Here is a 25,348-nt window from a genome sequence, read left to right as displayed (position 1 = left end):
TGATTATTCCGACACCAAATGTATGCAGTACAAATTAGCTATATTTTTTAAGTATATGGCAATTCAAGAAAGTGCCCACACTTTCTTGGCTTGCGAGCTTCTTTTAAAAAGTCAAAAAGATCTACCTATATAAATAATGCTTAATATCTTTCTATGCTTTACTGCATATATATGTAAATATGTATATATGTAAATATATACATGTATATATCTATATATGTACATGTGTATATATATATGTATATATGTAAATATATATATATATATGTCTGAAATTATGCACATTTTTGTTCATTACATTTCACTCTCATCACTTGCACTGAATGGAATCAGCCAGGGTTGCATAGTCCGGACAGCATCTGCTGGTAGCCTCAGGGTCATGGTGGAACGGTGTTTAGACTTAATCTTTTTCATGTGGGAAAAGGCTGACTCACATAAATAAGTAGAGCCAAATAATGCAGTCAAGAAGGTAGCACATTTCCTCATGTTCGGGTCTGTTTCCTCTTTGAGTTAGTTCCAAAACTGTCCATGAGCTCTAGACTTCTGGATTCAGCTGGATGTCAACGTCTCATCCTCCACTCCAGACCAGTTTGTGTGGTTGGCTGCGGACTGGCTGCTCTGTATGTAAATCAAGTGGCAAATGCCATCGGGAGGATCATAAAAAAAAGTCATGCAATCTACCTGCACTGCCTTCATGATCGACCTATTGGCACCGCTGGTATATGGGTTGTGGGATGCTGAGTGAATGCATCACCATGAATATTTAAACAAGGTTGGTGTAAAGTAGGAAGTTCGGACACAGCCAAAGTTTCTAATTCAGTTTGGATTCATTTTGCAACATCTAACAAGGCCCATGTGTTTTGCAATGTATGGCTGTGGGAGGATGTTAGAAATACACATGAACTCATAAGCAATATGTTGAATAAATGCACATTTTATTCATCCTCTGCCAGAACCCTGCGTTGCATATTCCTTTGTGGGAGATTTGTACATTTCTTACATTATGTGAGACATCTTGACAAGATGGCCCACAGATTATTTTCAACTTTCGGGACAATGGGATTTAATCGACACATGATGGAGTCATGTTTATCCCTCTTGTGGCCTCATCCCTTTATCTATGGGTGATAGTTGCTCAAACCAAAATATGATTTTTCTTAAGAAGCTAAACGTAAGAAAAAAGGGCCCCTCGGAGGTAGAAGGAGAAATGTCAAAATGTAGGAAAAGGTAAGGAGAAAAGCCCTCTTGACATCATCCTCCCCACTGCTCACATCCAGACCAAACAGGGCTATGTGTCTGGTTTTCATTTACTTCACCCCCCCTCTCCCTCCTCTTTTCCCTCTCTTTAAAGAAAGAGGGAGGAGGAAGAGAGCATTGGCAGAATTTCAGAAGTTTAGACGTTTGTCTCATCCCAGCCTTGAACTCTGTACCACATCTCTTCTGGTTCGGGACCGAGAGGGTTCCTGTCTCTTTCAGTCTCGACCATTCCCCTCCCTTCACTCAGGGACCCCCTGTTCCTATCGGTGACCTTATCGCAGCTTCGCTCAGCCGCCTTCCTCTGGGAGGTGCTGGAAAAAGCCAGCAGGGGGAATTCGTCAGGAGGATAATGCCCAAAAGTCCAGCTTGCAGTCATTTTACATAACTGATCATATATCTTTTTTTTTTTCTTCTTCAAAACCAAATCCAGTGGAGTACAGCTACTCAGGGTGAGTTTAAAACCGGTGTCGCTCTCATGGTGATGGCTCGTGCATAAAGGGGGTTCTGCTTGGTTCTTACACATGCTTGCTGTTGGAGTTCTTTGACGACCTTGTTTGCATTTGATGTTGATCATACATAGTGCATTGACCAAAGCACAGTTTCTAGTCACAACCTGTACGTTTATGATGGGTGTCATAATAACAGGGGTGCACAGAGTTTTTTGGGGCTTTCAGGTCAGAGAGCATGCACTTAGCAGCATGGCTGAAACCCATATTTAAGGAGTGAGAGTGCTTCAAGGGCAAGAGGTGAGCCCCACCGAGGGCGACAGAGGACACCTCGGCGATGTCGCTTACCATGCATGTGTGAGTGTGACCGCCGTTTGACATTCCTCCATTGTGCAAAGTCTGATTTACTGCACAGGTGTCGAATAATTGTGGGGAGAGACTCTTTTTTTTGTGCCCGACATGCTACATCTATAGTCCGATGGTGTGATCCCAGATCAGTGTTCGACTTGTGAACCTGTACGGAGCAGCGCTGATCTTCTGAGGTAGAATGCGTATATATTTTGTGTATTTAAACGGATTATTTAAGTCCCCCGATCAAATTTCTGTGAAGTCAAGAGATCAGAAGTGGCATCGGTCATCTCTCAGTGGCTCATTTGTGTGCACTTTATGAGTTTATTCCGGATAAACGGGGGAATCCGTTGGTGATTCTGCAGTCACATCCGTATGTTTCACACATCTCCACACCCACATGCCGAGCTCCAAAGAGGAGCAGTTGGACTGGGTCGATGTTTCCACTGCAGCGGTAGCACCCAAAACCACACCCACTCAGAAACCAGCGCGGGAGTGGAAAAGTGTGAAGAGAGCGTTTTTCCACTCTGCTGGCCAGAAGGACCAGGAGACCCAGGAAGGCTTTTTTTCTTCCATTGGACAAAAGGGGAGGGGGTGGGGTGTGTGGGTGTGTGTGTGTGGGGGGGGGGGGGGGGGTTGGATGCTGGCGGTGGCTAGTGGGCTGTAGCTCAGGGAACCAGGTGTGAGACATTAATCTTCTCCCTCAAGAAGACATGAAGACATTCCTCTGTCTAAGACTACGTGGACAGTCCAGAAGAATGTCTTCGTTGCGATGTTTTATTTGATTTGATGTGTAAATTAAGTTATTTTGATCCAAGTCACAACATAATTCAATCAGATTGGAAGTCATTCTCATGAGCTACTACTTTAATCTTGTTTATGTAACCCCGTCGCTGAGACACGGAGAGGGAGAACTTGGTCATCGTTTCAAAAGGGATATGAAACTTTTTGGCGAGCGCTCCAGAAGTCACTTTATGCGGTTGACATATTTTCACATAATTACTGGCAGCCGTACGACAATGAACAGCTCCGACTGTAAGCTCGTCTCTAAACCGTAGCTGGCAGAGCTGCATCAGGATGATTCTCAATAATGGATTTGTGGATATATTGTATAAATCAGCATTAGTGTGGTTTATGACTACTGTTCTCAATCCTGATTTTGGTCTTTTTTTCTAATTTTCTTTTTTTTTACCATGATGCAGCACAGATGTCTGGGAGGTTGGAACATTTTCTGAAAGGTCTCAAACTCAAACAGCCATCTAGAATTGGAAGGGACGCACATTGGAAGAAACCATTCACGGTGCTTTGCAATGCTTACAGAGAGAGAACCCCCCCCCCATGAGCTCAAAGGTGAACTCGCCCAACTAACTGTCACTAACTCCCGCAGCTGTTAACAATTCATATAATTTTTTTGCTACAAGCTTCGCTCCCTTCCGAAAACCCAAAATGTGCCCGAGTGTCACGTTTAGTACTTGAACTCGGCGTGCAGGAGTTGGGCCGGAGACGCTTGAACACACATCTGCTCGGTGTCAGACGGACTAATACGCACCAGCTGGTGTGGAACCGCCCGCCCTTCCTGCCCCCCCCCTCCTTTTTTAACTCTCATGTGATCCTTCTCTCATCTGTGCCACACATGTCCGGTCGCATCCTTCCAGTTGACGGTCCTCCGGGAGGCTGACCAGCGCTACGCCACATGCTCTGTACGCGCGGGTGATATATTTTCTCCCATGATGCCAGTGGGCGGCAGTGTGGAGTAATGCAGCTGCATCCCAGTGAAGACATGACTCACCGCCCTCCTGACTTATTTGACTGATCTAATGAGATTAATTTCATCGTCTTATAATTGATGACACAACATGGATAATCTACAAATGAGAGAAATGGTGTTGGACATCTTTGATGACGACGTGTCTGCTACACTCTGCGACTGTGCCACGATCTCCATTCGTGTCACATGCAACTTTTTTCGGGTTTTAGAAAATATTTATTTGGGGAAATGTTCTCAGCCTCCCAGTGATTGGCCTTTCCTGTATTGGCAACACATGTAATGCACGATGTTCACGCCCCACTCGCTCCAGGATTAGCAGTGAGCGATGCCTTCCATCCTCATCCTACCCGCTTAATAACACTGGGGTCCAGGCGGACCCAAAGAATAGACCACCATCAGCAACAACCATCAGAGCAAAACAGGCTGACTTATTTCTTACAGACACATTATTTGTGATGCATTTCATGTCATCTGAAGAAGAAGAACAAGTGATTCTTATTATTTTAGGAATGCTACAGTTCATTTTAATATTGTAATTGAACAGTTGCAATTGAGAGCTTCAGTTTCATTCAGTTTCAGCGTATGATGGTTTGATGTCACGACCTCCTGAGAGCATGTTTTAGTTTAGTTTATTCACTGGATCCCCGTTAGCTGACGCTAATCTTCCTGGGGTCCACAGAAAGGAGACGACATGTAATACATACAAACGTGCAAAACGTGACGTGACACAAACAGGTAAAAATAGTACAAACAGAATAACACAAAATTAAAGAAATAATAAAAAAGAAATAAAGACTCTCTGTAGCTGCTAAATGCTCCACAGTGGTCATCAGAGAGCTGCGTCAAGCCGAGCGCGTCTGTTCTTGTCTTCAAAAGTCATTAACGTACCTAAACCGGTGTGAAAATGCACCAATCGCAGCAACGCTAAGGACCTTTTTTTTTTACCCCGTCCCCTCCTAGGAGGGCCGCATGGTGTAGCCGGTGTACCGGGCCGTTCTTACCGACTCTGATATCTGATGGAATGTTGTGCGGCTGCGAGTGCATCTCTGCATGTGCGTGTTTATGCGTGCGTGTGTGTGGTCTCTGCTGTAAATGAGTGTGTGAGGTCCAGCTGCAGCCGCCTCACACGCTCCACAGGGCCCTTCGCCGCATGGATCTGCGAATGCAAACTGACGCTGTGGACAATAAATGCCGGCGCTCGGCGGGCCGCGTACGGGGCGGCGCGCTCTGCTCGTTACTGCATTACACTTTACAATCAATTGAAGACTCGGCGTAAGCCAGAGGCGCACACAAAGTGGAGGCACAGCGTCACTCACGGATCATAACTCGATCCATCTTCTTATGTTTAGAGCATCACGTTGTTACCCATATAAGGTTGTCTCTGCTTCGCATGCTGGCCACCATACATACGTCTTTAGCTTCTCAGAGACTTGGAAAAGTCAGACTTTGGCGGGTTAAAGATAGATAGATAGAAATATACTTTATTAATCCCCAAGGGGAAATTTGTCGTAGCAGCAGCAGCACCAATAAACCAAACACACAAGAATAAAAAACAAAATACAAAATATAAAAAACAGGGATGAAAGATATAGAAGTATACAAAGCAAAATACAAAATAAAATATATATGTATATATACAACATATATGCATACACAATACACAACACCAATGACAAATCAAATTAAATATAACAACAAAAAAACATTAAATATAGACAGTGTGCAAAATGCAAAGTGTGTGTATGTGTGCAGTGCAAATGAAATGTGTGTGTATGTGTGTAGTGTAAATAATGAAATGTGTGAAGTGCAGATCAACAAGATTCAATTAAAGATGCTCATTAGTACACAGAGGGTTTAATTTGACATCCAATATGAATATTGAATACAATATGCGGCACATGCAGTGTTTGAGTGAGTGAGTGAGAGTAAAAGTGACTCCAGAAAAAGAGCTTCACAATGGAGGTATAGAGTTCCCTGCAATGCCACAAGCTGCCAGAATGTTAGGTGCAAAGGATTTGGGTTGAGACCTAATGATCATTTTGGGATGCCGGCAGAGATTGAGATTCATAACAGAGGGGATAAATAATGAGAAATGTAAGTTATTCGGCAAATGTTAAAGCCATGTGATGAACACACAGCCTCCTCTCTCCAGCAGCTGAACAGATGACGGATAACGACTAGCTGGTGAACGCCGCTGAGCCTAAAGAGCCAGATGTTCCCCCGGCGGAGGTGGTGGAGGCCGCAAGGTCGGCGTAAACAAATAATACGAGACTGAAATGAAGGAAAGTGTTTCTCCGTGTCTGTTGAATCTGTTCCCCCGGCACATGTGTGTCATTAGAACTTTTAAAGTTCTTTCCTCGAGTGGCAGTTCAAAAAGACACCAAAAAAAACATGAACTAACTGAGTTAGTGAAGTCATTCAAAGCCAGCGTTTTCATTTCTCAACTCATGTAACTCCACATGCTTGTTTTGGCTGCCGGTGTCAGAGAAGCAGTCTCTCGCCTGGGCGGCGGCGGCGGCGTGTTGCTCTGCGGCGGCGAGGGGAAGCCGTGCCGTCGACACATGGGCATGAGCGCGAGCCCAGAGCACGAACATCTGCTGCGGTGTGCAGGAGGAACGCCAGTCGTCCTTCATCTGGATAGTGTCGGGGGAACGTGGGGGGGGGGGGGGGGGGACTCTCTCTCGCTCAAAGGAAAAAAAGATTTCTACTTTTGGTTCAAATATATTTTTCAAAGTTTTTTTTTGTACGTGTTTGTTTTACAATGCAAAGGTTAGCACAAACTATTTTGACGCGCAATCATTGTAAACTTTATTGTTGGGCAATGTGAAAGGACCCCACCCGGAAATATGTGAAACTACTCCGACCTCTGAAGGGCACATTATGTGTCAAAATGACTCATGATTGTTATGACTGTGTGTTGCTCGGCCCTCTGGTTGAACTGCTCTCGTTAACTCTCTCTGTGCACACACACACACACACACACATCATACACAATCCTCTCTGAAAAGCTCATATAGCACTTACAATACTGAGTGTACAATTATTATTTAAATTATTTTATTTGTATTATTTATATTTCATTGTTTTTATCATTATTATCCTTATTTCCCTTCTTCTTTTTTTCTTTTTCTTGGAGTGAGCACCATGTGATGTGTGTTGTTCTTTGTGTGTTGAACACTGTAGCTGAATATCACGTGTACCAACCAGAAGAGTTACTTTAGTAACTTATTCTAGGTCCGACCACCATGTTTTTTTCCTCAACCTAAAGTGTTTTTGTGGCCTAAACATAACGTGAAATGGTTTCAGAAGTGTTGACATCTTGAGTTCACGAGTGCTGTTAAGAGGGTCGTGGTCACTTCCTTTCACAGTGGGACAACTCTGACACAATTAATTCATTAATTAATATGTATTGAACCATGAAAAGCCTCAGTGAGATTAAGAATCTCCTTTACAAGAGCGTCCTGGCCAAGAGAAGCAGGAGCACATCACCCACAACGCTTCAGACGCACAACATGAACCAGTGACAGACAAGAAAAACAATTTAAGAAATAATTCTTTAAATCACAGCATGAGCATGAATAAGACTCAAGTCATCATATTCCAGTTCACACAGGATCTTTAACCAGAACAATATCTTCCTAGCTACTGGACTGTATTCCATCGAATGGCCGACATTCACAAAGTTGTTTTAGGTCAGTGCATTTTTCGACGGGCCTGTCTGAAGAGCCAGAACAGAAGTTCCTGTTACCCGGGTGCCATCGTCACCTTTTAAAGTGAGGTCAGCATGAACTGACTCGACGCCTGCGTCAGTGTTGCATTTAATGCGACAGCAGCAATAATGGAATATAAACACATCGCAAATGACTCAAGCCGAGCTGAGCCAGGTTTTCCTTTCCTCGTGAAAGAGTCTCTTTTAGTCCACAGCAAAACGAATAATAAGTTCATTCAAATAGGATTGATTTAGTAAGATCAGAGGGCAGCAGAATCCACTGCAGACAGGAGCATTCTTTAAGAGGTAATAACATCAATCAGACTCGATGCATTGAAAGAAAAAAAAAATACAAGTTTTATCTCTTAGTTTTTGTTGCACTTCAAAGATATATATACATATATATATGTATATACATATATACGTATATATGTATATATGTATATACATACAGGACTGTCTCAGAAAATTAGAATATTGTGATGAAGTTCTTTATTTTCTGTAATGCAATTAAAAAAACAAAAATGTCATGCATTCTGGATTCATTACAAATCAACTGAAATATTGCAAGCCTTTTATTCTTTTAATATTGCTGATTATGGCTTACAGCTTAAGAAAACTCTAAAATCCTATCTCATAAAATTTTAATATTTCCTCAGACCAAGTAAAAAAAAAGATTTATAACAGCTGAGTGTTTGTCAAGGCTCAGGAAACCCTTGCTGGTGTTTCGAGTTAATTAGACAATTCAAGTGATTTGTTTAATACCCTACTAGTATACTTTTTCATGATATTCTAATATTTAGAGATAGGATATTTGAGTTTTCTTAAGCTGTAAGCCATAATCAGCAATATTAAAAGAATAAAAGGCTTGCAATATTTCAGTTGATTTGTAATGAATCCAGAATGCATGACATTTTGTTTTTTGAATTGCATTGCAGAAAATAAAGAACTTCATCACAATATTCTAATTTTCTGAGACAGTCCTGTATATATATACATATATATGTATATCTGTACATATATACTGTATATGTATATACATATATATGTATATATACATATGTATATGTATATATACATATATGTACTATATATACATATATATGTACTGGATATATATACACACATATATATGTATATGTATATACATATATATGTATACATATATAATCCATATATATATGTATATATATGTACATTCATATATATGTATTTGCATATATATGTGTATATATATGTATATATATATATATATATATATATATATATTACAGCGAAAAATGTAAAGTTTGCATTTTACCATCTTCCAAGTTTTCGAGTGCACAAACACATCTTTTCTTCACTATTCAAGCCTCATGACTTGGTCATATGCTCTTCTGTCAGCTCTTGATGAAAGACAGATGAAAAGTGTGACATGCCCCTTCATTCAAGGCAATTGTCTCTGACTGTGTTATACCGGCATGCTCCACTAGATGGCACCAGTATTGTTCAGTGTTGCCACAGCTGTGCCTCAGTATCCATGACACACTCCTCCATCAGCATAAATGAACTAATTTATTCCCAATAAAGTTGACATACAGTAAATCTCTAATTACCCACAATACCACAGTGCACTCGGCAGAGCTGAACAAGAAAGGCTTTGAAGGAGACTCCTCTGGGACTCTGCCTCCATGCCCCATCACGAAGGCGAAGACTTCATTGGTCCTCGGCTCTGTGCCGAAGGTCGTTTCATATATTCAAGGACCCTTTTTGTTAAGTTTTAATCTTTATATTCCCGTGTAAACGTCTTTGCTTCAGCTGCTCTTGGACCTGGACCCCTATGTTCACCTTGGGGTGGTCTGATATGTAATGTGTTTCTGTGCTCTCGGTTGTCCATCTTTAAGAGGACCATTGTGAGTTAAGACCTAGAGAGTGAGGAGGGAACTCCTTCCTTCTCAAAGCGCTGTTTAGCGGCGAAGGTTTACCTCTAAAGCTACAGAAAAGGCCATGTAACTGTGCCATCTGTGGTCTGGGCGCCAAAGATCATGGGGGAGGGGGGGGGGGGACAAGTTATCATATGTCAAGTAAAATTATAATAGCGCACTTACTTGATAATGAATCCAAACGTTGTTGAAAACAATGTATTTTTTTTTAAAGTCAAAAGTATTGCACCTTTTTGCACTCATGGTAAAAAAGAAAAGAAAAGCTGATGCAATTAATGTTTGTCATATTTAGAGAAGTGCAACAACATTTTAAATATGATATCCCTCTCCCAAATCACTCCCAAAATACAAACTGTCTGTGAAAAAAAAGGCATTCGAAGCACTTACACCTGTAGTTGTTTATGGCTCATATATTCATAAACTATTTGCTTGTGTTTTCACAGGTGTCCCTTTGGCTGTTGTGGTGAGAGAAGATGGGGCGGCACCGGTTGTTGCCGCTATGCGCCCTCCTGGGCGTCCTGTTCGCGGGGCTCGTCCCGAACCTGGAGGCCCAGCAGGGTAAGTCAACCTCGGCTCGCCTCGTTAGCGCCGGGTGCTAACGAGGCAGATGACCCGTCTGCATTATTAATCCTTTCCAGTTTTCAGCAATGTTCAGGGGGACGCAGTCTACAGCCGCACCTGTTCATATATACGGCAAAGAGAAAGAAGACGTCCGGAGAAAAGCTCAACACATTCACGGAGCGATATTTAACTTTTTCAATCATTAATCATTGTTATTATTTCTTTAAATCTCAATAAAAAAATGTGCACAACATTGGACAAGAAAAATGGAATAGACCCGAACCGGCCTGGATTTCCTGATGCGTACACCCTTGACCACAGGGCACCGCTCCGGACGGCCGCACTGTTGAAGGTGCGGCCCAGGGCGGCGGTGGTGGTCCTAACAGACGGGCGGTCCCCGGCCGGCGTGGAGGTGTTTGCGGTCGGAGTTCAGGACGCGGTTGACTCGGGAGCTCAGGGAGACGGCCGGCGAGCCGCACGGCGTTCATGTATTCAGTGTAGACTCTTTTCTGACTTTGAGGGGTATGATTCAAGATTTAGTCGTGGGGGCTTTGCGACGCATTTACCGGGTCGGGGGGGGGGGGGGGGGGGGGCTGGAGGAGGAACAGGTAATGAAATGGGACCAGTGCCACTACCATTACTAATGTTTCTACATGTTCAGGACGAAGCTGCTCCCTTCGTGGCCGTGACTGGATTTGATTATTAACACAATCCAGTGTCTTTTTTAACCGCAATAACCTTTTACTGTCCACCTGCAAAATTAACATCACTTTGTTTTGTCTCACCACACTTAATAATCCCTTAATGTTTTCAAAATCACAATAAACCCTGCATGTGATCGACATCCTACAGCATTTTAGATCTGGGTGCAAAGCCTGAACAAAAACAATGAGTATGGATTTAGAAATGGCTATTTATGTGATTTAAATATTCTGTCCCAGGCGCTCCTACAATTGGTATGGATTTGAGTTCTGTGTTCGCAAACATCAACAACCTCAGGCATGATTTAAGACACCATTTTTTTGTTGGTTTTAGACACATCTGTAGATGAGATAACACAACACAGACAGCATCCTTGAACATCCTTGGAGGAGGAAAAGGACTCAAGGATGTCATAACCTTGAAAATATGACATCTCAAAATCAATCAGTGAGCTTTTAACAATAGCTAACCATGCACCACTGCGTATGTGTCTTGCATTTTTATGTTTGTGTAATCAGTCACAATGTCTTTATGTGTTCAATGTGTGCAATATCCTGTTTTTAAAACAGAGATGAACCTGCTCGGACTCATCCTTGACCTGCAGCAGTACTTTGAGAACATTTGTATATGTTGATGTCCAGAAATTATATATATCAGTTAAAATAAGTGACCGGAAATCACCGGAAAGAGATAATACATACCTACGCAACGACAAATATAACATGTAAAATGTCCAAAGACAACATTTCTTTACCAGCATTCAAGATTAAAAAATTAACACATATTTATATGTACAATAAACACATTTTACATGTAAATATACATGTATATATATATATACAATATATTCTCAAGTACTGTAAGCTTGCAGGCCCCAAGGATCTGCCACAGGGTCATGACTGGTCACGTGATCTGAGGTCCGTAACAAGAGTCTGCATGGGAGGGCTGAACCCAACGGAGCTCATACAAAGACACCCACACACATGGAACAATGTGCTTTTTAAGCATTGCTTTTCATTTGACTTGCAATTGTTATCACAGTGTAGTATTTTTAATTAATTTGACTCAATGTTATCTGACCACTTGGTTTTTGTAATTTTTCCTTTGGAAAATTGATTTTATTTCACAATAATAACTTTTTCCCTTATAGCTCAAAATGTTTCATAATATATGACTTTTTTTCCCTTCATATTAACATAATGTAAACATATTTTGTAGTAATATATTACATTTCGGTTCAAGTAACAGTCACTCAGCAACATTAAATAGTTTTTCCTTTATTCCCAAAATTATAATTCTGTAAAAATCTAAATCATGACAAAACTGCCCCCAAAGTTTGGAACATTAGTTTGGATGGAATTTTTAAAATGCTGACCTAACTAAGCCGTTCTTATTGACCATTCAAGATACAGAGAATCCACCACATTAATATTCTATCAACGGTTAGTATTCATACTGACTAGTAACTAGAAACCCTCACGTTTCCTTATTGTTACTAGGAGAGAAATCACTCAACAACAACTTTGACTAAAGAGTGCTCAGCTACATTTAGGGCAAAATAAAGAATCCACACTTTACACGACTTTTATGAAATCTCCTTGGTTCAGCCTCCATGCAGCATGATGTGTTTTGTAATGTTTGATTGATTTGTTCACTTTCAATGTAACTTGACACATGCAATGATATGCAAGCACAAGTTCTTTGAATGGATTCTTTGTTTCCCTCTCACCGTGTTAACGCTTTCACAAGTTCCATTTTGTTTTGTTTTCTCTCTCTCTCCTTAAAGCACAAGAATCAGCCGACCTAGTACTCTTAATTGACGGATCACAGAACATTGGAGCGGCAAACTTCCCCTTTGTGCGTGATTTGGCTTTGAGAATCATTGAGCGCCTCGATGTGGGCAGGGACACCGTTCGGGTGGCCTTGGCCACGTACAACGGCAGTCCGCAGATACAGTTCTATCTAAATAGCTTTACCAGCAAAGCATCGGTCCTGGAAGCCGTGAGGGGCCTGACCTACTCGGGGGGGGACGAGTCTAATCTGGGGCTCGCCTTGGAGGAGGTGTCCGCGAGCCTGTTGAGCCAAACATCTGGGGGCAGGGCAGACGAGGGCGTGCCCCAGATGCTGGTGATTGTCAGTGCCGGGCCATCCACTGATGATACTGGTTCCGGTGACCGGGCCCTGAAGAGGGCCGGTGTTATCACATTCGGCGTGACGATTGGTGACACTGCTACTGCTGATCTGGAAGCAGTTGCTACAGATAGAAGTTTTGTCCTGTCAGCCCCTGATTTCAGAGCAGTGGCGAGCATGGGTGACCAGCTGCTCCCATACGTTAACGGGGTGGTCCAACGCACCATTATAGTTCAGACTGAGTTCACAGAAGGTATGTACCGTCTCTGCACAGGTTTGCACGGCATTGTGGGCACTGCAAAACAATGTAAATCTCTCAAGAGCTCATAGTAAATGTAGTGTGCAAAGTAAGATTTGCTAAACTTGAAATCGCTATATTCTCATTTATATTAAGGGCTTTTAACATAGCGGGTAATTATACATTAAAAGTAAGAAATAAGTGTTCTGCTGCAAATATGTGGATCCATAAAGTACCATTAATCCCTTGCAGAGCCCCAAGTCAATGATCTGAAAAGCGCCATCGAATTTTTAAATGTTTTTTCCCATATCATATCACACATGCTCTTGATATAGAGTACAGTGCTTTGTAGTTAAACGTTCATGTATATAATTTTAAATGCATTAGAAAAAGAAAATTACAACAGATATAGCAACAAATGAGAACAAATAGAATTTAAGTACAATGCCCATCTATATTAGCAACGTTAAATGCAATTAAATTATATTAAATAAACTGTATGAAAGACTAATACCTAAAAATGCGATCAGCAATAGAAACAATCGGTTTATAAAGAGCCAAAATCTATGTATGTTCATTTAACATTTTGATTAATTGTTAATGTCATTGATATTCTCAGCTTATACTTTACTTTTTATGGTACTACATATCTTATATATAAGTATTAATAATTAGTAATATATATTTAATTATAGAATCATTCGTGGGCTTTAGTAGCCTTTATTACTGACAGATTTATCATCATAACATCACATCAAATCAGCTTTTATTCACATATTAATGCATGTTCTTTTCTTTTCAGTCCTGGCCATTGGACAACGAGACATCATCTTCCTGATCGACAGCACGATGGGTGCAACCATCATCAACTCTGTGCGCGAGTTCATCAAGCGGTTTGTCGACATCATGCCCATTGGCCCAGACCAAGTTCAAGTGGGCGTGGCCCAATTCAGCATGAACCCTCGACTGGAGATGGATCTCAACACCCACGGATCCAGGGAGGCGCTGACGGCTGCTCTGGGCTCCATCAAGCCGAGACCTGGCCAGACGATCAACATCGGAGCGGCCTTGGACTTTGTGCGGACGAAAATGCTGAAGCCTGAGAAGGGGAGTCGTCTTCAACAGGGGGTACCGCAGCTCGTCCTGTTGATGACCAGCAAAAAGTCCAGTGACAGCGTGGAGGGCCCCGCTCTGGCCCTGCATCGCCTGGGTGTGCTGACTCTAGCTGCAGGCTCCAAAGCGGCCGATGAGCAGGAGCTGCGAAAGATCGCCTTTGCGGAAAGCGTTGTGTTCTATATGAGGGACTTCCGCATACTGCTCCGCAACCCCAAGGCAATTATTAATGCTCTCTCCACTCTCGCTGGGGTGGTGGTGACGGAGGTGCCCACTGAGCCAGGTAATACTTTGTTTTCTAAGTACATTCACTTTATTGTAGTAAGAATTTTAATATAACTAACTGTATTAAAGGAAAACCTTGAAAAAATTAATGGAAAATCAACAAAAATGTAGTCTTCCGAACAAGTGTGCTTCATGATAAAATGTAGTCATGAAATCCTACATGCTCTTCGATTAGTGACAAATTCAACTGGACCCATGGGAAAGTTTGGACCGATATTTTGGACAGCGCTTTCTACCAATATCAGCAAACACCACAAAAAAGTAGTGTCTTTGGGAATAATTGTGTCCCATGAAACAGGACACGATAAATATAATCAGTTTAAGTAACATAGCTGTTCATTTTGAAAGCTCAGTTTTGTAGGTGCCAAAACATACAGAATACTCAGAGGATTGCAACTTTTAAAAGTTAATTGTTTTGGCTGAGCATGAGGTTAACAGTAAAATGTTTTGGTCAAAATAATCCGCCCAGTATGGCAGATTGTGAAATAGTTACAAAATGCGATCTACTGTTCGTGTAGATGGAGACAACTTGTCCTTTTATTTTATTTGGTTAACAAATGAAATGCCTCCACATGACTGTGACACGGTCAGAGCTTGTATATTAGTATCAAATGGCAGAAGAAGAAAAAAAAATATATATATATACTGTATATAATCAAGTTATATTGTGCTAATTGATGATATTACAGTTTAAACACAGCCATTACGGCAACTTAACACACTTTAACCTTTTTCTGCATATGATTGCAATTACCCATGTGGCAAAATATTAATATTGCATTTTTCTCTAGAACAAAGTAGGCAGAATAATTTTCAGGTGCTGAGTGACAAGGTGCAAAGGAATTTCTCAAAACTTCAGGCTGGAAATTTAAACATGACGGAGAGAAATGTAGTGCATATTTGGGATTCAATATCCCAGTCTGTCAGTGCGATTGGTTTTATTAAACATACATAATGCTTTACAATAACATCAAATTAATATATGCAAATAATATCCATAATCCAAGGGAAAAAATCATGAGGGAACAAAATTGTATATTTGCAACAAAAAAGATCAGTGTCATCTAGGAATAAACCATACGTTGTAAATTATCAAAGGGATTTCATTGGTGTACCAACTTCACAGCCTATACACATAACAGTTTACATGGAAATAATTTTCTCTTTGAATGTGTCTATAATAAAGTGAGTCCTTCAGAGCCTGAAAGCATATGTACGTGGTATGACACAGTATAATTTGTAAAATTTGTTTTCTTTTTGTGCTTTTTCCTAGTGATTGAGATAACCACAGTGCAGACTCAAAAAGTGGTCAGAGACATTGTCTTCCTCGTGGATGGCTCCAGCTACATTGGCAACACTAACTTGCCCTATGTGAGAGACTTCATGATCAACGTGGTCAACCAGCTGGATGTACGTCCTGACAGGGTTCAGATTGGTCTCCTGCAGTTTGCTGACCGTCAAAAAATTGAATTTTACCTGAACAGCTACAACAACAAGCAAGATGTCGTGAGTAAAATCTCTCAGCTCAGGCTGACTGGGGGCTCAGTTTTGAATACAGGAGCTGCATTGGAGTATGCTTTGGTCAACATGTTCAAGACATCAACTGGCTCACGCAGGAGGCAGGGAGTCCAGCAGGTGTTGGTTCTGATTACAGGGGGTCCAGCCCAGGACCAATTGAAAAAGGTCGCCGATAAATTGGCTCTGTCTGGTATTTTGACTTTCACCATCACTTCTGGGCAAGCAGATGAAGCCCTAATGAAATCAGTTGCCTTTGTTCCAGATTTGGCTTACCATGAAACAAGCTTCTCTAATATGCCAGCCATGGCAGAACTAATCATGCCAAAGTTGATAACAGTAGTTGGCGATACAGATGTGACAACACTCCCTGAGGAAACTGGTGAGTTTTGCATCTCTCTGTTGCTATCAAAGAAATAAATGTGATGTCAATACAGGGATCCATGTAACTAACTGTTGTTGTTGTTTTCCCTCAGTTGTTGTTGCCGGAGCTGAAAGGGATGTTGCCTTTCTCATTGATGGCACAGAAAATGTTCGAGCAGATTTTGCCTACATCAAGGATTTTATCATTAAAATCATTGAACCACTTGACATTGGGATTGACGCGGTGCGAGTTTCAGTGGCTCAACACGCCGAGAGGCCAACTCCAACTTTCTACCTGAACACCTATCAAACCAAAGATGAGGTGATACGGGCTGTCAACAGAATGACACTGGTCGGAGGACGTAGCCTAAACACAGGAAGTGCTCTCAAATTCATGAAGGACACCATCTTGTCTGAAAGGCATGGTAGCCGGGCTGCACACAATGTCCCTCAGTTTCTAATCGTTTTGGCTGGAGGCAAGTCCAGGGATAACGTGAAGGAGTCTGCTAGTGCGCTGAAGACAAGGGGAGTCATACCGTTTGGTGTCGGTGTCAAGGATGCAGACCCAAAGCAGATTGAGGCCATCTCACACAACCCTTCCTTTGCCTTCAACGTGAGGGAATTCAGTGAGCTTAGTAGCATACCACAAAAGCTCAACAACTATGTGCGACTGCCAAGGGAAGAGCTGACCCACGTTCTACAACAAGGTAAGCGACATCTATTTTCTTATTGTGTGTTTAACTTCCCGTGTGAAAACCCCCCACTTCCACTCATGTTTTTGGTTCTTTATCATAACTGAATATTATCTGTTGTGTCTTAGCACAAAGCAAAGCGGCAAAAAGAGATATTGTGTTCCTGCTGGATGGCTCTGATAACACAAGAAATGGATTCCCAGAGTTAAAACGATTTGTTCAGAGCATAGTGGAGCGCCTCTCTGTCAGTAAGAGCCAAGACAGAGTGTCTGTGGTTCAGTTTGCTGATAATCCCGAGACCAACTTCCATCTGAATTCTCACAAGGCAAAGAACGACACTTTAAATGCCATCAAAAATTTACAGCACAAGGGTGGGAGGAACCTTAATACCGGGGCAGCTCTCCAGTTTGTGAGGCACAGTGTCTTCACTTCCGCAACGGGCAGTAGAAGACTGGAAGGAGTGCCTCAGATTTTAATTCTTATCAGTAGTAAACCATCCACTGATAATATGAGAGGGCCAGCCTTTGCTAATAAAGAGCATGGCATTGTGTCAATGGGGATTGGAGTAGGAGAAGCCAATACAAAGCAGTTGGAAATGATTGCCTCCAAACCTGGTTTGACATACAAGGTCCCTGATTTCTCCAAGTTGCCCTCAATCCAATCGCAACTTGTTGCTACACTGAACATAAACAGAGAAACAGGGGAAACCATGACAGGAATCTCTGATTTAGTAGGTAAGAATTCCACATTTATATGCTTCCAATTGGAGTACAGTCATAATTATTTGTTTTGCTTGCTCTAATATCTGTTATGTTTGAAAAAGAAAGTGTTCTGTATCTCTTATGCTTTAAAGACTGGTTTCCTCTTTTGTACTTCTTTCAAATCGTCCACATCAATGTTACTTTGGAGAATTGTTTGATAGATCTTTCTGATAAAAGTATGGTCCTTTAGCTGTTCTGCTTGAAATAGCCCAGTCAGAGAATGTGCTTATCTTTCGTGTATGGGTGTAGAAAAGTATTGAACACATTTTCTGTCTATCCATGTATCACCTTGTTGCCACAGCGAGTAAAAAAAGGGACATAGTATTTCTGCTTGATGGTTCGGATGACTCCAGAAATGGCCTCCCAGCTATACGTGAGTTCATGAGAAGAATGGCGGGAGAGCTCGACATTGGCGAAGATAAGGTTCGAGTGGCCGTAGTACAGTATAGTCACGACACCACAGTATACTTCAACCTAAAAACTCACAGATCCAAAAAGGCTATCATCTATGCCGTAAGAAATCTGCGCCATAAAGGAGGAAGAGCTCGGAACACTGGAGCTGCACTCCAGTTTGTTCGAGACCGTGTTTTCACGGCTTCATCTGGGAGTCGACACTTGAAGGGAGTCCCTCAGATTCTGTTCTTACTGACTGGTGGCAAATCCAACGATGATGTTTCAGCGGCGGCATTAGACCTAAAACAAATTGGTATTCTGTCTTTCGCCATTGGAATGAAGAATGCTTCAAAGGAGGAGCTCGACAAAATCGCCGTCTCCCCAAGATTTCTTTTCAACCTTCCTGTCTTTGGAGAACTTTTGTCTATTCAGACAGAGTTAGCTACATTTGTACAGGCTAAAATACAAATTGAGCCTCCCACTGTTGTAGGTAAGAAGTACAGATTAGTATTTGAGACTCAAACTGACTCCCCGCTTATAGTTTAATGAATCTTTCATCGTTTGAATTGCAATGAAACTATCATCTTCTGAATAATATCAGTCGAACAGTTTCATTGGCTCATGTGTCCCTCTTTCCTCTTGTACTCTGGAGAGTCTTGTCTTGAAAGCCTTGCATCAGCAAATGCTCTTTCTTTCCATCCTTAAGCTCTTTCTTGAGCCAATGATCATCATTCAATCATCATTGACTAAATATACAGAGTTGAACAATATACCTTTCATCAATCTCTTATCTTTCATTTGTGAAAGAAGAATATGCTTCTTATCTTGCAGTTATTTCTGTTTCTCAATAATGACTGCAGCTACCAGTTTTCTTCAATGTTCTTGCATCTAACATCATGTTTATTACAGTAATTAATTCCAATTTTGATTACCAGCGCTTATGTCTTTACCAGCCATCTGTTGTGGATTTACTGCACATAACTTATGTACTATATCTGTGATTCTTAAAAAAGGTTTTCCTATTATTTTCTAGTTGAATTAGAGTCCCCTCAAAGAGACGTAGTGTTTCTATTGGATGGGTCCGATGACACACGGATGGACTTCCAAGCAATGAAACATTTTGTCCAGAGAGTGGTAGAAAACCTTGGTGTTGGTGAGAACAAAGATCGTGTGTCTGTGGTCCAGTACAGCAGAGATCCACAGACACATTTCAGTCTGAACACCTACCAAGAAAAACAACATGTTCTAGCTGCTGTCCAGCAGTTGAACCATAAAGGTGGCGGACCCCTCAACACTGGGGCAGCTCTTGACGATGTGAGGAAAAATGCTTTCGCTGAGCACTCTGGGAGTCGGCATCAAGACGGTGTCCCTCAGATATTGATTCTGCTGAGTGGGGGAAGATCTCAAGATGATGTCGCAAGTGCCACTGCGGCTCTAAAACGGGACAAAGTTGTTCCATTTTGTGTCGGAACAAAAAATGCAGACATACATGAGCTTCAAATGATTGCACACAATCCTTCCTATGCTTTCTCTGTGCCTCGGTTTGATAATGTTGAGAGCATCCATCAACAACTTGAGTCATTTGTAAAAAGGGTGCCTCGACAGCAGCCAAGACTAAAACCACAGAATGTATTGGGTAAGACTATCTATCTATCTACGTAATCTTTTTTTCATTATGGGATACCTTTTTGTGTCACTAACAGAGTATTATCCCTGTGTTTGACAGATCCAACTAAATCTATTCAACACGATATTGTATTTTTACTGGATTCCTCGGACGAAATGCAAAACTACTTTCAGGCAATCCTTGGCTTTGTTGACAGGATGGTGCAAAAATTCCATGTGGACGAAAACAAAGACCGCATTTCAGTGGTACAGTACAGCAAACAACCCTCTGTTGAATTTTTTCTGAACATGTACAAAACACAGCAGGAGGTTGCTGACGATGTGCGGATGATGAGGCATAAAGGAGGCAGACCTCTCAATACTGGTGCAGCCCTTCAGTACATCAAGGATAATGTTTTCATTGCCTCTTCTGGAAGTAGGCACCACCAGGGGGTTCGTCAGATTTTGGTTCTCTTAACTGGCGGACGGTCAAGTGATGATGTCAGAAGTGCCGTGGAAAACTTGAAAAGAATTGGTGTGAAGTTATATGTGGTGGGAACAAAGAATGCAGACATTCTTGAGATTCAGTCTATTTCACAGGAAGCCAGTCATGCATTCTTTGCAGCAGACTCCAGTGAGCTGTCAGGCATTGAACAACATGTATTTTCTGTCATCAAGAAGGGTGAAACACCTTCTATCGGAACAGTATTACATGGTAAGATTACTGTAATAACTTGACGGTAGACACCGTGTGCACAACGTAGACCTCAAGACATTCATGCCAACCTAAGGCTGAATGATGGACGATCACAGACTAGTGTCCTTTTGCTCACATTAACTATAGTAGGCTTTCCTTTATGTTGTTTGGACATTGCGTCTGATTTTGTTCTCCAAAGAGCTCTACTGCCCTGTTCCATCGGTCAGGCTAAATCGAGATAATAATGTATCGTCTTTAAAATACTAACTCAAATTCCTCCAAAAATCTAATCAAACTCAAAACTCAATTTAAATCAAACTATGGTCTTAAACTTATTTTAAAAATAGGCTTTACCCTGTGGTATTTCATATAGATTATTTATTCCAACTAAAACCATGCTCTATCGTGATTTAAAATTAACTGTTTTTTGAAATATGTGTTTATATTTGTGGCAAGGATTGCTTTAACAATAAAGTCCTGTACAATAGCAGAGCTAGTTGTGCACACGGGGTTACTGAACATTTGTAGGAATAAAACACTTTTAATCGCAAACTCGATAATAAAACAATGTTCTTAATGCCTGTTTGATTGCAGATCCTAACAGCAGAGACGTTGTTTTTGTGCTTGATGGTTCAAACGAGTCTCAGCAAAGATTCCCCGATATTAAAGAGTTTGTGCAGAGGATAGTGTTGGACCTTCACATTGATGCAAACAAAGATCGTGTGGCTGTGGTCCAATACAGCAACACAACAGAGATTGTTTTTAATTTGGGACGTTACACAACACAGAAGGATGTTCTCAATGCAGTAAGACGCCTCAGTCACAAAGGGGGGTATCCCCACAACATTGGGGCAGCTCTCCAGCATGTGAGGGACCATGTATTTACTTCTGACTCAGGAAGTAGACTCCTTGAAGGAGTTCCACAGATACTCATACTCCTGAGTAGTGGAAGATCTGGAGATGACATAAGAACCCCTGTCAGAATGCTGAAAGAGACTGGTGTTATTTCAATTGCCATTGCAACACCTGAAGCTGACACTCTCGAGCTGCAGACAATAGCGCATGACCCCAATTATGTGGTCTCTGTTACTGATTACAAGGAGCTTCCTACTGCTCAGAAGGATGTCTTGTCATTGTTACGAGATGCCTCCCATCATGTAGAAAAAACGGCTCCCTCAAAGGTTACTGGTAAGATGTAATGTTTTAACCTTTTAGCATAGGAACTTTTCAGTTTTCAGTTAAGGGAAGAGGGGAATGGGCTGAAATAGAATGAGATAAATGCCATGCCTAGATCATCAGGGACTGTCACTGTACTTGCTTCTATGTTACCTGAAAAAAAATCACACAGAATTTGTTTCTACATCTTTGTCTTTGTTGCAGATACTGAGAAACACGATGTAGTATTTCTTATTGATGGATCATATGACTCACGAAACGGCTTTGAAGAGATACGAGGCTTTGTGAAAAAAATGGTAGAAAGTTTAAACATAGATGAGAACAGCGACCAAGTGGCCGTTGTTCAATACAACCGTGACTCCACAGTCAATTTCTACCTGAATTCCTACTCATCCAAGAACGATGTGCTCAATTCCATCGGAACAATAAGGCATAAGTCGGGGAGACCCCTCAACCTTGGCAAAGCACTGACGTTTGTCAAAGACACTGTCTTTGCTGCTTCAGTTGGAGGTAGAAATGCAGAATCAGTCCCTCAATATCTCTATGTATTTAGTGGTGGGAGATCAGGAGATGATGTCAGAGGACCTGCACAATCTCTTAAAAAAAATGGAATCAAGACTTTTACTATTGGAACACAGAATGCGGATACGTTGGAAATGCAAACCATCTCTTTCACGCCTGCACATTCTTTTCATGTCACAAACTTTAAGAATCTGCAAAGCATCCATCCATCAGTGGAGGCCACATTGAGGGGCACTGAAGACACGACTGCACTTCCAACTGTTATTGGTAAGATGGTATAAATATAGTTATTGTATACCAGGTGTGGAAATCAGATGTTTCCGTCTACGGCGAAGATGTTGGTTTTATAAAATGTTTGTTTCTATTAATTTCAGACACTATTGCAAAAATAATACTCCAAAGTGCTGATGTTGTTTTTCTAATTGATGGATCTGACAATATGCAACCAAGCGAAAGACGCATTTTGGATTTTGTCAGTGGGCTTGTCAAGCAAATGGAAATTGGACCAAACAAAGTACAAGTTGCTTTGATTCAGTACAGCACAGAACCCACGACCGATTTTCTCCTGAAAACACACTCACGGAAAGATGACGTCTTGAGTCATTTGAGCAATGTAAAACTGAAAGGAGGGCTCACAGTGAACACAGGCGTTGCCCTTGATTATGTGAAGAACGATGTGTTCACTGCTTCTTCTGGAAACAGAGCTCAGCAGGGAGTCCCACAGATACTCATTCTCTTGAGTGGAAAAAAATCAGAAGATGATGTTTTAGGTCCCGTGGACCGACTGAGGAATGCTGGAATTGTCATCTTCAGTGTTGGAGTGAATAATGCAGACAGGCTGGAGATGAAACAATTAGCCCACAGTCCTAAAGCAGAGTATTTTATCAAGGACATTTCTGACTTTCTTCTTGTGAGCGAACAACTGCTCACAGACATTGCATCTCACAATAGCACTGTCAGCCCTGGTGTAGGTGAGTGAACATCTTACTTATCAGTTACCTCAACAGTAATAAGATGATATTTGAATTGTTAACCAACACACATGTGCATGATTGTAAACATTTCTAGGTTCAAGCCCCAGTATGGATCGAGATGTTGTCTTTCTAATTGATGGATCTGATCATGTCAGGAGCAGATTCCCTGCTATACGGAAATTTGTTGCAAAAATTGTTGACAGCCTTGACCTGAACCAAGAGAAAGATAAAATCGCTGTAGTACAGTACAGCAACAATGCTGAAATCAATTTCAATCTCAACACTTACAACACAAAAGTTGATGTTCTTAAGCATATCAAACGTTTAAAACCAAAAGGTGGAGCAACTCAGTAAGTTGGAGCAGCACTGCAATTTGTGAGGGACAAGGTCTTTGTTTCAAATGCTGGAGGTCGACATCATGAAGGTGCCAGGCAGATACTTGTCATATTAGCTGGTGGAAGATCTAACGATTTGCCAAGTGGCCCAGCAAGTATGCTGAAGGCTGCAGGGGTTGACACATTTGCTATTGGATCTAATTCAGCTGAGGTGGAAGTCATGTCCTCTGACCCAAGTTATGCTTACTCAGTCCCTGACTTTGTAAATCTTGCTCATATTCAAACAAGTTTGATTAGTCATCTTTCTCAAATGGTGGTTGAGAAGGAAATTAAATCAGGTAAGAATATTTAAATACATATTTAAATAAGACACCTTTAGGTGTTAGCATATAAGCATTGTCATTAACGTCATACACATTACGTGTGTTTTCTTGATGAAGGATTCAGTACGTACACAAGTGCACAGCTTTTTGGGTACAAATTCTTTTAAAATGTAATTTAACGGGGTCTCATTTTTATGCATATAAGGAATATCACTTTTGAGGTGAAAAAGAATTTGGTTGAAACATAACATGAGATAAAGAAGCATCATCATGTGATTCAATCGCTTAGCATCACATTTCTTTTGATTAATAATATGTCAGTTTCCATGAGCATCTAATAGGGATGTCAATGGGTCTTGTGAAAAGACAAGTGCAGCTGTAACTAAAAAGTAGCTTTCATCATCTGACTTTTATGCGAGAAATATTTGACACACAAATCTAAATACTGTATGTCTCAAATTCTATCTACTCTAGTTACAAGACAGCCACAAGGAAGTGATGTTGTATTCTTGTTGGATGGATCTGATGGAACTAGAACTGGATTCTCAGCAATAAGAGACTTTGTCCAAAGAGTAGTAGAGAAACTCAGTGTGGATGACGACAAAGACCGTGTGGCAGACCCTCAACACCGGGCCGCCCAATACGTGAGGAACAACGTCTTTACAAGTCCCGCCGAGTAGGCACCTGCAAGGTGTTCCACAGATATTGATCCTGCTAAATGGTGGAAGGTCTTTTGACAATGTCGATACTCCAGCCTCTGTTCTCAAACAGCAGGGCATCATTGTCTTTGGCATTGGAACAAGAAACTCTGACAATGGAGAGCTGCGGAAAATAACACAGGACCCTAATTACACTCTATCCGTGTCTGAGTTCACTGACCTCCCCAGTGTCCAAGAACAGCTTTCCTCGCTAATGAGCACAGCACTTGTGAGGGCCACGCCCATGACACCAACAGTAACTGGTAAGAATGAGACTGAATTTACATTTTAAGATCATGCTAGTATCCAAAATAAAATGTCTCAAAGTATAGTTCCAAAAAAGTTGATTCTAGGTTATTGAGGTTTATTTGAAAAAAAACTTGGGGTGAAGTTATTTATCATCTGATTGTCAGACCGTAACTGTTTGATACGTGAACCTAAATATGTCCTAAATTATATGTTCCCCAGTGGTGACAAAGCCAAAAGGAAGAGATGTTGTGTTCTTGTTGGATGGATCTGATGGTACTAGAACCGGATTCCCAGCTATGCAAGCCTTTGTCCAAAGAGTAGTAGAGAGACTCAGTCTGGATGACAACAAAGACCGTGTCTCAGTGGTTCAGTACAGCAGAGATCCAGCTGTCCACTTCTATTTGAACACATATGAGACAAAGTGGAGATCCTTGACACTGTCAGAGGTTTGAGGCACAAAGGCGGAAGACCCTCAACACTGGAGCAGCTCTCCAGTACTTGAGGGATAATGTCTTCACAGCCTCTGCTGGAAGCAGGCGCCTGGAAGGAGTTCCACAGGTCCTGAT

The 25,348-nt window shown here is 41.5% G+C and overlaps 1 protein-coding gene across 1 annotated transcript; it reads left to right on the top strand.

Annotated features, from left to right (window-relative positions):
- Positions 1-1,471: 1,471 nt before the first annotated feature.
- LOC130201630 (collagen alpha-3(VI) chain) lies at positions 1,472-25,234 on the top strand. The gene is made up of 13 exons (XM_056426715.1): positions 1,472-1,706; positions 9,894-10,008; positions 12,500-13,096; positions 13,884-14,477; positions 15,753-16,376; positions 16,471-17,064; positions 17,178-17,783; positions 19,237-19,839; positions 19,930-20,523; positions 21,100-21,693; positions 21,886-22,470; positions 22,578-23,174; positions 25,002-25,234. The coding sequence occupies exons 2-13, from the start codon at positions 9,924-9,926 to the stop codon at positions 25,232-25,234; spliced, it is 6,306 nt and encodes a 2,101-aa protein (XP_056282690.1). The 5' UTR covers positions 1,472-1,706; positions 9,894-9,923.
- Positions 25,235-25,348: the final 114 nt, after the last annotated feature.

The sequence above is a fragment of the Pseudoliparis swirei genome, chromosome 2, assembly GCF_029220125.1.
Source record: "Pseudoliparis swirei isolate HS2019 ecotype Mariana Trench chromosome 2, NWPU_hadal_v1, whole genome shotgun sequence".
NCBI lineage: Eukaryota > Metazoa > Chordata > Actinopteri > Perciformes > Liparidae > Pseudoliparis > Pseudoliparis swirei.
This window is presented reverse-complemented; position numbering and strand designations above follow the sequence as displayed.

Bases quoted from the DNA above. Each gene is read 5' to 3' on its own strand.
- LOC130201630 (XM_056426715.1), top strand. From the start codon at position 9,924: ATGGGGCGGCACCGGTTGTTGCCGCTATGCGCCCTCCTGGGCGTCCTG. The intron at 16,377-16,470 runs GTGAGTTTTGCA...GTTTTCCCTCAG, and splicing joins AACACTCCCTGAGGAAACTG to TTGTTGTTGCCGGAGCTGAA. The intron at 23,175-25,001 runs GTGAGTGAACAT...TATGTTCCCCAG, and splicing joins CACTGTCAGCCCTGGTGTAG to TGGTGACAAAGCCAAAAGGA.